This window comes from Notechis scutatus, chromosome 1, assembly GCF_049901735.1.
Source record: "Notechis scutatus isolate UNSWTSFEM ecotype Mainland chromosome 1, rNotScu1.2, whole genome shotgun sequence".
Classification (NCBI taxonomy): domain Eukaryota; kingdom Metazoa; phylum Chordata; class Lepidosauria; order Squamata; family Elapidae; genus Notechis; species Notechis scutatus.
In genome coordinates, this window is record NC_142009.1 from 6,363,387 (window position 1) to 6,376,446 (window position 13,060).

The 13,060-nt window shown below is 47.9% G+C and overlaps 1 protein-coding gene across 2 annotated transcripts in view; it reads right to left on the reverse strand.

Annotated features, from left to right (window-relative positions):
- TEX14 (testis expressed 14, intercellular bridge forming factor) overlaps nucleotides 1-13,060 on the reverse strand; it is an 88,716-nt gene that overhangs the window by 53,129 nt on the left and 22,527 nt on the right. For both annotated transcript variants that reach the window (XM_087971267.1, XM_087971207.1), the window contains exons 9-14: nucleotides 12,211-12,389; nucleotides 10,640-10,791; nucleotides 9,204-9,394; nucleotides 7,796-7,943; nucleotides 3,190-4,166; nucleotides 161-252 (exon numbers count right to left, since the gene is read on the reverse strand). In XM_087971267.1, the coding sequence (XP_087827393.1) occupies nucleotides 161-252; nucleotides 3,190-4,166; nucleotides 7,796-7,943; nucleotides 9,204-9,394; nucleotides 10,640-10,791; nucleotides 12,211-12,389 (1,739 nt within the window). The remainder of the gene's footprint in view (nucleotides 1-160; nucleotides 253-3,189; nucleotides 4,167-7,795; nucleotides 7,944-9,203; nucleotides 9,395-10,639; nucleotides 10,792-12,210; nucleotides 12,390-13,060) is intronic.

Genomic DNA, 13,060 nt, shown 5'->3' on the forward strand with positions numbered 1-13,060 from the left:
TTACGGTTTTTCTCTTGGTGGAAAGAATTCAGACTGTTCCCCCCCCCCACCGATTTCTTTGTAGGCGCAACGTACACCGGATGCTGCGCTTTTCCTCTGCCCTCTACATCCCTAATTTCTCCTGTGCTACATACCGGGGATTTTAGGAAAGAGGACTCACCCATCCGATGCTTTGATCCCATCCAACATGGAGCTTCCTCGGCGCAGCTGGCAGCTCTTCTTCCTCCTGAAGGTCACCCCTGGGGATAAGAGCTAAAAACCCACACGGATAAAGAGGCGATCTGGGCCGGGGCAGGGCGGGGAGGGGAGGGCACACGACAATTTCTGTGCAGGTAGTCCTCGTGTCAACTTGTAAAACATTCCCATGCCTGTTTTCAAAGTTGCAAGGGGGGGTGAGAAAAATCTGAAGGAATAGCAGGGCAGTTTAAAATCAAAAGTACATTCCACCCTTACCTTCACCTTCCACCTGGGGAAAATCCTCCATTGGAGAACATGATGGATGACACCTAGCGTGAACGTGCTTCTGTTGGAGAATCTGATTTATGACACACCCAGGGGGTGGGGGGGAAGGCAGGGTCAGAGGTGGCTGTAAATTACATGTGCCACAGTTGGCTTCATTTAGGTTATGTCATGCCCCTGTTGGAATCTGATTCGGGGGGGGGGTGTCGAACAGCTGACAGGGAGTGGGAGCGTGGCTCCAGTGGCTGTGGAGGAAACTGGGGAAGGGCACATTCCGGTTGGGCATTCAGAGGATGACCCAGACCCACCCCCTCTTCATCCTAGGGCAGGCAGGAACGGATAAGGGAACAACGTGGCTTACGGGGGGAGGAAAGGGCCCTGATCCCCTTCATTAGCTGCAGCTGGGAAAACAGGATTTTAAAAGGGTGTTAGCGCACAGCACCTTGCTGGAAGCAAAGCTTGCATTATCTTTGCTTGTCAAGTCTTATCTGGGTTCTGGCGTCCTCCCAACTGCTGCCCTGTCTCATTTAATGGCTGCAGCGTGGTTTATGTTGCTTTTTATTTATTATTTTCTATGTACTTTGGGTTCGGACTGAATTTCTTCCCTTTAAAAACTGTTCTTGGAAGAGTTTTTTATCCAGCTGTTGATAACTGGACATTGGGGGCCAAGTTGGAGGAATTAAAGGGACTCTACCTACTTTTGTGACTTTGTTGCTTTTGTGCCACGCCCCTTTGGGTTATCACAGGTTAATGCCGGCATGTTGCTCCTAATAAATCCTTTGAATTTTTTGGAAACTTGGCTCAAGGCTCATGATTTAATTAGGGCAATTGCCGGAACCCTGACACCCCGACTTACAACCGTTCGTTTAGTGACCGTTTGAAGGGCACTGAAAAAAGTGACTCACAACCTTTTTTATGTCCTTATTTAGCGTTGCACCATCTCTATGCTCGCATAGTCAAAATTCCGATGCTTGGCCACTGACTCATACTTATGACTGTCGCAGTGTCCCGGGGTCCCCCTTTGCGACCTTCCAACGAGCGAAGTTAATGGGGAAGCCGGATTCGCTTAACGACCGCCATTGCTAGTTTTAACAACTGAAGGGGTTCCCTTCACCGCTGGGGAGAGACAGCTGGTAAAATGGAGCTAAGCTCGCTCGACGACGGTCTCGCTTAGCGATGGAAAAGTGGACGCTCCCTTGTGGTCATAAGTCGAAGACTACCTGAAGCTGGGAGGGGAGTTCGAATTAACCATCTGCCACTTTGCAATGCAATCTCCATCAGGTGCACAAATATATTCTACTGTCAATGCAGCGTCTGGAGAAAGATTTTGGCACATGAATTACCGGGAGTTCTCGTTTTACGACCAGAATCGAGACCAGGACTTCCTGCTGATAATGAAGATGGACGTTAAGCGAGTCACCTCCAATTTTACAACATGTCAGTCATTAAGCGAATCGCTGCAGTTGTTAAGCGAGTTTTGCAGTCGTTAAGCAAATCTGGCTTCCAACATTGGGCTTTGCTTATCCAAAGCCTGTTGGGAAATCCACAAGTGACAATTATGTGACCTCAGGACACTGCGATGAGAGGTAGTCCTCGACTTATGACCTCAACTGAGCCCCAAACTTATGTTGTTAAGTGAGACATTTATTGAGAGTGAATTTAGCCCCTTTTCACAACATTTCTTGCCACAGTTATTAAGTGATTCACGGCAGTTGTTAACTTAACAGCACGGTTAAGTGAACCTGGTCGCAAAAGGGGATCACGTGACCCCGGAGACCATCGTAAATACGAGTCAGTTGCCAAGCGTCTGAATTTCGATCACGTGACCTCATGGGGATGCTGCCAGGGTTGTACAAGTGTGAAAAACAATCATGTCCCTTTTTCGATGCCGTTGCAACTTTGAACGGTCACTAAACAAAAAGTTGTACGTCGAGGACTGTCCGTAATTGTTCTCACTTTCAGGAAATTTCTCTGTGACGACCCAAAGGGGCATGGCACAAAAGCAACAAAGTCACAAAGTAGGTAAAGCCCCTTGAATTCCTCCAACTTGGCCCCCAAAGTCCAGATATCATCGGCTGGAGAAAAAAACTCTCCCAAGAACAGTTTTTAAAGGGAACAAATTCCATCGGAACCCAAAGTACATCTAAATTATAAATAAAAACCAACACAAACCACACTACAGCGATTAACGAGACAGGGCAGGATAAGGAATTGCAGACTTTCAAAAGATAAAGAAACGCACACAGTTGGGAGGATGCCAGAACCCAGATAAGACTTGAGAAACAAAAATAATTCATGCTTTGCTTCCAGCAAGGTGCTGTGCGCAAACATACTTTATATCCTGTTCTCCCAGCTGCAGCTAATGAAAGGGATCAGGGCCCTTTCCTCCCCCATAAGCCACGTTGCTCCCTTATCCGTTTCTCCCTGCGTGCCCTAGGATGAAGAGTGGGGTGAGGGCCTGGGTCTTCTTCTGAATGCCTAGCTGGATTGTGCCCTTCCCCAGTTTCTCCAAAGCCACCGGAGCCACACTCCCATTCCTTGTCAGCTGTTCGACCTCCCCCTTGGAATCAGATTCCAACAGGGGCATCACATTCTCCTTGGTTCTAGATTGGATCTTCCATGATCTTAAAAACCTTCCCCATGAAAAAGCAGCCATCTAAGCAACGTAATCACTGCCAACCAAGCCCGCTACAGGTTGCAAATGAGCTTCCACTCTCTGTCCCACTTTACCTGATAGTTTGGCTCTGTTCCTTTCGGATTTAGGGGACTTCTGGGTGTTTCCGGTCCAAAATCGCTCCAGTAGGTGGTATCCTGGCTTTGGTTGGCATTCTTGGGCCTGTTTTCAGCCACTTGGTAAGACTGGACCACCAGGGATCTGTAGGCTCCCGGAACCCGGAACGGTGGTGGCACGTAGCCCTCTGTCGGAGGAGCCGCCGTCTTCCACTGCAGGGCGCAGTCGCCATTTAAGGGAGGCTGAATATTTCTCAAGATGTTCTCCAGCTTCTCATGGCAACCCTGGGCGGGAATCCCGACGGGGAGTTGCTCCTTTGCCTGGGTGCCCCAAAAGAGCTGCAGAGGTTTGTCGAAACTCTCCAGTGCACCCAGTTTGGTTTCGGTGCGGCAGAGGGAATCCGTCGCTTGCTGGAGCAAAGTCTGGCAAATCTTGAGATCGAGAACGCACTTGCCGAATTGGTGCTCAAACTGGGACCGGACGTTCCCGTTTTTGCCGCGGGTGCTCTGGAGCACCTCGTTCATCACCGAGGCGACGTTTGGGTCCTCGTCCGAGGATAGGCTCCTCTCGCGATCCCGGATCTCGGCCAGCTGAGGGGAAGAGAGGTCGGTCATATCGCCGGTAGAACTCGTTGATTCTTGTCGAGAATCGGGGTCCTGCTCGGTTCTCGACATCTCGTCCCCCTCCGTCTCGTCGCCCAGCTCTGGGTAACAAGTGTATATCTCGTTGATTTGCACGCTGGACAAGCTCAGGTTGGCGTTGCTGTCCTCTTCCGCGTCTTTCAAATGCCCCTCGAAGAACGGCCTGGAGTGCGCCGTGCGGAGAACTGGCTCGGAGACCTGGACGAGGTCACTCAAATGACTCTCGAAGAAAGGGCCGGATTGCGCCGTGCAGAGAACTGGCTCTGACACCTGGACGACAACAGGTTTGATCTCCGGCGAGGAAGCAGCGCATCTGGTCACGGTGAAACTTCTGGCTAAGGAACAAAGTAAGAATGGCGGTGGGAGGAAGTGCGTCAAGGGGATTTCAATCCAATTTCAAACCTGCTAACGATTTCTCTTTTAATTTTATTCGCTTATATCCTGCCTTTATTATTTTTTTATAAATAACTTGAGGCGGTGAACATATCCGACGTGCGTTCCTCCTCCTATTTTCCCCACAACAACAACCCTGTGAGGTAGTTTGGGTTGAGAGAGAGGGACTGGGTCCAAGTCACCCAACTGGCTTTCGTAGCTATGGTGGAACTAGAACTCACCGTCTCCAGGTGATTGGCCCAAAGTCACCACACGTTGACTTTCATGGCTAAGGCCGTCTCACTGGGCTTGTTGAATAAATGCATTTGCTGTGGGATTTGTACATTCGGGATTCACAGATGGATAGTCCTCAACTTGTGGCCATAAATTCCCTAGTTTGCATGATAATGTATTCTCTGCGTAATGTCAACTTGCTCCGTTCCCTTTACTCTGCAGCCACCATCTCCTGGTGATTGGGCCGAATGTCATCCAGCCAGCCACCATGCCTAGGGCTGGACTAGAATTCACAATCTCCTGGTGATTGGCCCAAAGTCACTCAGCTGGTTTTCATGGCTAAGGAGACTAGTACTCCCAGTCTCCTAGTGATTGGCCTAAAGTCAGCCAGCTGGCTGTCATAGCTAAGGCGAGACTAGAACTCAGAGACTCCTGGTGATTGGCCCAAAGTCACCTAGCTGGCTTTCATACCTAGGGTGGGACTAGAACTCACCGTCTCCTGGTGATTGGCCCAAAGTCACCTAGCTGGCTTTCATACCTAGGGTGGGACTAGAACTCAGAGACTCCTGGTGATTGGCCCAAAGTCACCTAGCTGGCTTTCATACCTAACGTGAGACTAGAACTCACCGTCTCCTGGTGACCGGCCTAAAGTAAGCCAGCTGGCTTTCATACCTAGGGTGGGACTAGAACTCACCGTCTCCTGGTGATTGGCCCAAAGTCACCTAGCTGGCTTTCATACCTAGGGTGGGACTAGAACTCAGAGACTCCTGGTGACCGGCCTAAAGTAAGCCAGCTGGCTTTCATACCTAGGGTGGGACTAGAACTCAGAGACTCCTGGTGATTGGCCCAAAGTCACTCAGCTGGTTTTCATGCATAAAGCGGGACTAGAACTCCCAGTCTCCTAGTGATTGGCCTAAAGTCAGACAGCTGGCTTTCATAGCTGAGGTGGGACTAGAACTCAGAGCCTCCTGGTGATTGGCCCAAAGTCCTCCAACCGGGTTTCATGCCCAAAGCAGGACTAGAACTCCCAGTCTCACACTTTCTAGTCTGGCACTTTAACCATCATATCTAAATGATATATCTAAATGACAATGACAGGTTTTTGTGTGGCTGGCTGGCTGGAGACAAGAGGTTGATTCACGCAGGGGCGGCTGCAGGGTAGAACGGGGCAACTGACATTACGCACAGAACATCATCATCATCATGCAAACTAGGGAATTTATAGGCATAAGTTGAGGACTATCCATCTGTGAGCCCTGATGGTAAAAATCCCACAGCAAATGCATTTATTCAACAAGCCCAGTGAGATCTGTCTTATTTTGACGTGGTCCTTTAAAAGGAGCTGTGTGACAAAATTTGTATCAGGTCCTCGGTGCTCTCTGAGCCTTGTTGTTTTTTTGCAGATGTTTAATCACCCAACTGGGTAGCATCATCAGTGCTAGGACAGAGTGGGATTTGCTTTCTTTTTAATCACCAAGAAGAAAACAACATTCTCACGAACACTGTCAGGGTAAGTATCTATATATATAAAAGCGAGGTATCACTCGCACATCATCACAAAATCTCCAGAACTGTAAAGCCTACAAACTTGAAGTTTGGCGCATATGTTCCTCTTGGCTTCTAGGGGCTCACTAAGAAAGGATTTTTCAAAATGACCATCAGAGCATTCGTATTTCCTATATTATTATTAACATGCTCTGATGCTAAGGAGTTCTATTCCCCCTCCCCACCTGAAAAGAAACCTCTTCCAAATGCAAAACACAAGCAGAGGAGTTTCAGTTTCACAACACCAAGCAGCTTTAGTACAGAACAGTTGAGGTAAGCCACGCCCAGGCTCCTTGCTGTCTCCTTTTTGCTCACACAGCAAATACTCTTCCAGTTTCCAAACAGCCCTCAACTCTCTCACACTCTGACAGGACACTAGCCAGATGAATACCGATGGATGCTGGTAGGCAGAGGCACCATTTCTTCCCCTTATTTTCCTCCCCCAAAACTTGCCTGATCACATTGTTTGGCAGCGAAGCACGGGTACCCAGCTAATATTGGTATATAAATCTTGTGGGAGGAGGAGGAGAAGAATGACTGGTGGGGTTGTTGGTGTCCTCTGAGCTGGCGATTCTCCTGCAGACATTTCACTGCCAAACTAGGGATCATCATCAGTGGTAGAAGGGAGGGGGGTTTGCGGAGTGGAGAAGGACTTTTAACTTATTGCACCTGTGTAAGGTTTGCCAACTGCACAGGGGCAGATAGGACAGCACTCCAGAGGGTTAACTGTCATTGCCCAGAGGATCCTGGGTTGCCCTCTCCCCTCTTTGGAAGAGCTTCATAGCTCCCGCTGCCTTAAGAAAGTTCAAAACATCCTCAAAGATCCATCTCATCCTGGGCACCCTTTTTATTTGAACTATTACCATCTGGCAGACGGTACAGGATAATAAAGGACAAACAGGCTGACAAACAGCTTCTGTCCCAGGGCTGTAGCTCTTTTGAATTCTACTGTGTAGTGCAATATTAATGCAATATCAGGGGTTTTCAATTCAGTGTATAGAATGTGAAGGATGTGTGTTTGTGTTTTATTTTCATAGTCATAATGTTCATTGAAGGTGGCATTTAATTTCGTTAAATTAAAAAAGCCGTTTCTGTTTGAACTGAAACGGCTGTGAAAGTCTGACGAACAGATGAACATAATACAGAAGCCTGATGATGGCAGATGAGATTCTGCCGAAACGTTGCTACAACTTTAAAAGCACAACTATAATGACGTGGGAAAATACCCGAACAAAGCTGAATACCATACATAAGTACCCGCAAAAACTTAAGAAAACACACACACATATATATGTGTATATTATATATATATATATATATATATATATATATATATATATATATATATATATATATATATATATATAATGTATATATGTATGTATATGTATACGTATGTGTATATGTATGTATGTGTATACGTGTATATATATTTTATATATGAATGAATTAATATGGAAAAGCTGATGTCACAATGTATTGCAAAAGTTTTTAAATATGATTTGTTTTTAAAACTGTAAAACTTTAATAAAGTTTATAAAAAAATTAAAAAAGAAAAAAGAAATTAACAAGCGACTTGATTCATCCGACGTAACAATATTTGAGTTGCTTAAAGTTGCCAGACTTTGCAAATTGACGCCAATTTCCAGCTCAAAATAGCCTACTGCACCTACTAACCTCTGCTCTCTCTCCCCCTCCCCAAATTTACCCCTCCGTTTCAGAATTCCTGGGCAGTGGGGGAAAGCTCACCAAGCAGAGATCTTACCCCCTTTCCCTTATGCACAGCCTCTCAACCCACAAAGAGGACACTGACCAATGTGAGCCTTTTCGTCTTGCAATCTTGGCTTCTTCACTTCGAAAGCCGAGGCAGAAGGCAAGCAGATGTTGATATTGGAGTGAATTTCAGGCTTGGGAGACTCTGGTTCTTGGCCGGGACGGTGTTTGCGAGATTCTAGTAACTCCTGCAAAATAAAAATAAAAAAATGAGAAAACAAAGAATCGATTAGCAGAACCCTTTGTCCAGATAGTGGTCCATTATTCATTTTTTACATTTAAATTTGATGGACGTAGTTTTTTTTTCTGTTAATAGAATAGAATAACAGAGTTGGAAGGGACCTTGGAGGTCTTCTAGTCCAACTCCCTTCTTAGGCAGGAAGCTCTACCCCACTTCAGACAAATGGTTATCCAATCTCTTCTTAAAAACTTCCGGTGTTGGGAGTATCCTGTCTTACTTTATATTATACTAGCCAATAACCCGGCATTGCCTGGGTATTTATTTATCCTAATCCTGTATTAGACAGAAGCAGCCCCGATTTTGGCGACCCAGAACAAACGTAATTTGTAATGTTGGACCTTCTCCGTTACCAGAGACAGCCCCCTTGTGGAGTACTGTGAAGCCATGACCGTGGCAACTCCATAGCACTGTACAGTAGAAGCCATTTTAAGGCAGTACGGTAGAAGCCATTTGTAGGCACAACAGGCTGCATCTTAAGAACAGTCACTCTGAGGGATGTTAGGGGTGTCTTACCCCCAACAGTATTTATTTCCAGAGAGTAAGTTGTCTGTGTACCAAATTTGGTTGAAATTGCTTGAGGCATTCCAGTGTTATACTGCAACACACACACACACACACATCCATTTTTTAATATAGAAAAAAAAATAGAAGAAATAGAAATAGATATATATATAAAAGGACACTGATGGTGAACCTTTTTGTTTTACTGGCGAACACAATGGACTGCTGCTGCACACTGCTGGCTCATATTTAGCTGGTTGTCCACTAAGACTCCAAGATCCCTCTCACAGTTACTACTATTGAGCCTGGTTTCACCCGGTCTATATGTGTACTTTTGGTTTTTCTTGACTAAGTGTAGGACTTTACTTTTCTCTACGTTGAATTTCATTTTGTTAAATACGGCCCAGTGTTGTAAGTCTGTCGAGATCCACCTGGATCTTGAGCCTATCTTCTTGGGTGTTAGCTATTCCTGCCAGCTTAGTATCACCTGCAAATTTGGTAAGTTCCCCTTCTATTCCCTCATCTAAGTCGTTCATGAAGATATTGAAGAGTCCTGGGCCTAAGACGGAACCTTGCGGCACCCCACGGAATGGATAAGAAGAGAAATGGGGAACGTGATGGAAACCTTTAAATTCGGGGCTCTCCAAACTTAGCAACTTTTAAGACCAATTAAATTAAAATTAAATTAAAATCCCTCCACGTTTACTTTCAAGTCGTTCTTTAGAACGTAGCGAATATCTTGCAGGTTCATCGTGCGCTGCTTGGGCCTGGATTCCAGGCCCGTCTTCACCATGTCGTAATACGGCTTGGGGAGCCTGGCGTCAGCTTCCAACCACTGGCCGGAGGTGATGCGATCTTTGATGGACGGACCGTCGAACCCCTCCCAGGGAATGGTGTCTGGAAAAAAAACACACGGTGAACTCATAAAAACATCTTCTACGCCCATTTTATAGTTGCCAACAGAAAGGGGTGGGTGGGGAAGGAGTTTAAAAGAGCAATGCAGCAGTTTGGAACCCAATGTGCATTCCATTTATATCTTCCAAAAATTGTAACTAGGCGACTGGAGTTTCGGCTGCGCAAATTTCTAATTGGAGAACGTGATTGAGGACTCTTGGCTATGGATGTGTCTCATTGGAGAATAGGTATTATGATACACCCTGTCATGCCCTTGTTCGAGTCTGATTCTGAGGGGGAGATTGAGCAGCTGACAGGGAGTGGGAGTGGGGCTCCAGTGGCTGTGGAAGAAACGGGGGAAGGGCACAGCCCGGCTGGGCATTCAGAAGAAGACCCAGGCCCACCCCCCTCTTCACCCTAGGGCACGCAGGGAGAAACGGAGAAGGAGCAACATGGCTTATGGGAGAGAAAAAGGCCCTGATCCCTTTCATTAGTTGCAGCTGGGAGAATAGGATATAAGTGGGGCGGTTTGCACACAGCTCCTTGCTGGAAGCAAAGCGTGCATTATCTTTGTCGAGGCTTATCTGGGTTTTGGCGTCCTCCCAACTGTGGGTGCTGCGTTATCTGTTGGAAGCCTGCAATTTATCATCCTGGCCTGCCGTGTTAATTACTTCAGCGTGGTCTGTGTTGTTGTTTTTTTATTTCTAACTATCTTTACTTTGGGTTCGGACTGCCTTTCTGCCCTTCGTAGACTGTTTTTTGGAAGAGTTTGATCTCCCGCCGAGGATAACTGGACATTGGGGGCCAAGTTGGAGGCATTAAAGGGAACCTTTACCTTAGACCAGGGGTCCCCAACCACCGGTCAAATCCTCCTCCGAACAAATCCTACCGGGCCGCTGGCTTGCTGGGCGCCGCCATCTTGTTTTGATGAAAAAGTGCTTCTGGTGAGCTTTTCCGGGTAGAAAGCCATTTCTACCCGGAAAAGCTCACTGGAAGCGCTGGGCGCCGCCATCTTGTTTTAATGAAAAAGTGCTTCCGGTGAGCTCACCAGAAGCACTTTTTCATCAAAACAAGATGGCGGCGCCCAGCTGATACCGGTACCGGGCCGCGGCATAAAAAAGGTTGGGGACCACTGCCTTAGACGATCTTTAGCCTTAAAGAGGAAAACACCGATTAATTTTTTTTTTAAAGTACAAAACCAAGAAGGAAAAGCCAACGAAAACGAGGGTTTAATTCTTTTTGCTGCACCTGTAAAGGCCTCCTGCATGACGGCGCAAAAACTGTAAACGTCCGACTTGAAAGTTGCCGTCCTCTCCAAGATCACCTCTGGGGCACACCACTTGTACAGCTGGGGAGGGATAGGCACCCGGGTCAGGTCGCTGTGCTCCCCTCCGTCTTTGCTGCTGACAAGGGAAGAGGATGCTCAGGGTTGGGGAAGAACAGGTGGCCCCTCTGGGGGAGGGGGGCAAGACCACCATCCTTTGGAGATCTCTCGCATCCTGGAGGTGGGGAATGGAAGACCACGGTATGAGGGAAAGACCTTGGGAGACAGAGGCAAAGAGAACGGCCGGATAAGAGGTGGCTTAGCCCTCCGCTGCGTAAGGGGCAAAGAAAGAGACTTGGAAAGGGACCCTCCCTAGCTTCTCGGGGAGTAAAGGAGGCAGGGAGGGAGGGAGGGCCGTACATTCAGACTTACAAGACCGAGGTTGGCTGCGGCCAAGTAAGCCAGATTGGAATCGCGACCCCAATGGGCGAATTCTAGTTTATTGCAAAGCTATATTGTGAGAATCTGGGATGGGTTGGGGAAGGAAGAGGAGAGGAAAGGAAGAGGGGAGGAAAGGAAAGGAAAGGAAAGGAAAGGAAAGGAAAGGAAAGGAGGAGGGAAGGAAGGAAAGGAAGGAAGGGAAGGAAGGGGAGGAAAGGAGGCGGGAAGGAAAGGAAGAGGGAAGGGAAGGAAAGGAAGTGGAAAGGAAAGGAGGAGGAAAGGAAGAGGGAAGGGAAGGAAAAGTGGAGGGAAGGAAGAGGGGAGGAAAGGAAAGGAAAGGAGGAGGGGAAGGGAGGAAGAGGGAAAGGAAGAGGTAAGGAAAGGAAAAGGGAGGAAAGGAAAGGAAGGGAAGGAAGGAAGAGAGGAGGAAAGGAAGGGAAAGGAAAGGAGGAGGGAAGGGAAGAAAAGGAAGAGAGAAGGGAAGGAAGGGGAGGAAAGGAGGCAGGAAGGGAAGGGAAGGAAGAGGGAAGGGAAGGAAGTGGAAAGGAAAGGAAGAGGGAAGGGAAGGAAAAGTGGAGGGAAGGAAGAGGGGAGGAAAGGAAAGGAAAGGAGGAGGGGAAGGGAGGAAGAGGTAAGGAAAGGAAAAGGGGAGGAAAGGAAAGGAAAGGAGGGGAAGGGAAGGAAGAGAGGAGGAAAGGAAGGGAAAGGAAAGGAGGAGGGAAGGGAAGAAAAGGAAGAGGGAAGGGAAGGAAAGGAAGAGGGAAGGAAAAGTGGAGGGAAGGAAGAGGGAAGGGAAGGAAAAGGGAAGGAAGAGGTGAGGAAAGGAAAGGTGGAGGGAAGGGAAGGAAGAGGGAAGGAAAAGGGAAGAGAGAAAAGAGAAATGTAGGAAGGGAAAGGGATGTAAACTGAAGGAACACAGAACACAGAATAAAAGAGTTGGAAGGGACCATGGAGGTCATCTAGTGCAACCCGCTGATCAAGCAGGAGAATCAATACCATTTTGGACAAATGCCTGTCCAGTCTCTTCCTTCTTGGAGGAGGAAAGGAAAGGAAAAGGGAGGGGAAGGATACTGGAAGAGAAAAGGGGAGGGGAGGGAAAGCGCCGTGGGCTTACCTTTCAATCATATGCTCCAGGTTGGTCAGCTTCGCTTCCCCAGTCAGCACAATCACCACGGCGTAGGAGCTGAGGGTCCGGTGGATGAAGCCGCGCAGGTGCAGGTAGCGGAGGGCATCGCTCACCTGGATCAGCAGGTGCACAATCGTTTCCATGTGCAGCACCGGGAACTCGGAGCGCTGGAGCGGCCGATGGGAAGGGGAAGAGAAGGAGGAAGGGAAAAAGAAAAGAAACGTGGCCTACGAGAGTTTGAATCCCCCCCTAAAAGTCATGGGGAGGTGGGCTGTGCAGAAATATTGCAAGTGCACAGGTAAATTCATATAAAATGTTTGGTTGTTTTTTTTAGAAAAAAAAAACACCATTTTTGTAATATTCATATAATTTTGGATATTGCAAGCCCGTCATGGTGAACCTATGGCACGTGTGCCACAAGTGGCACGCAGAGCCATTTGTGCAAACTTACCTCACTGCGCATGTGCGCGCCTCACAGCTAATTTTCGGCAGGTTTGAGGCTTTTTTGGCCTCCCGGAGGCTTGAGAAGGCTTCTGCAGGCGAAAACTAACCCCGTTTCGTTACTTCCTGTTTCTTTCCGAAAATACCGGAAGTGACGAAACGGGCCTAGTTTTCGGCCTGCAAAGCCTGCAGAAGCCTTCCTCAAGCCTCTGGGAGGCCGAAAAAGGCCTCAGACCCGCCAAAAATCAGCTGTGAGGCACAGTGCAGGTAAGGGGGCAGCGGGGGTGGGTGGGGTAGGTGGGTATTGCCGTGCATGAGTAGGGGCGTGAGGGGGCACACATTGCCTTCTGGGTGCTGGCACGTGAGCGTCAGCATGCAAGCGCACGCAGAGTTTTTG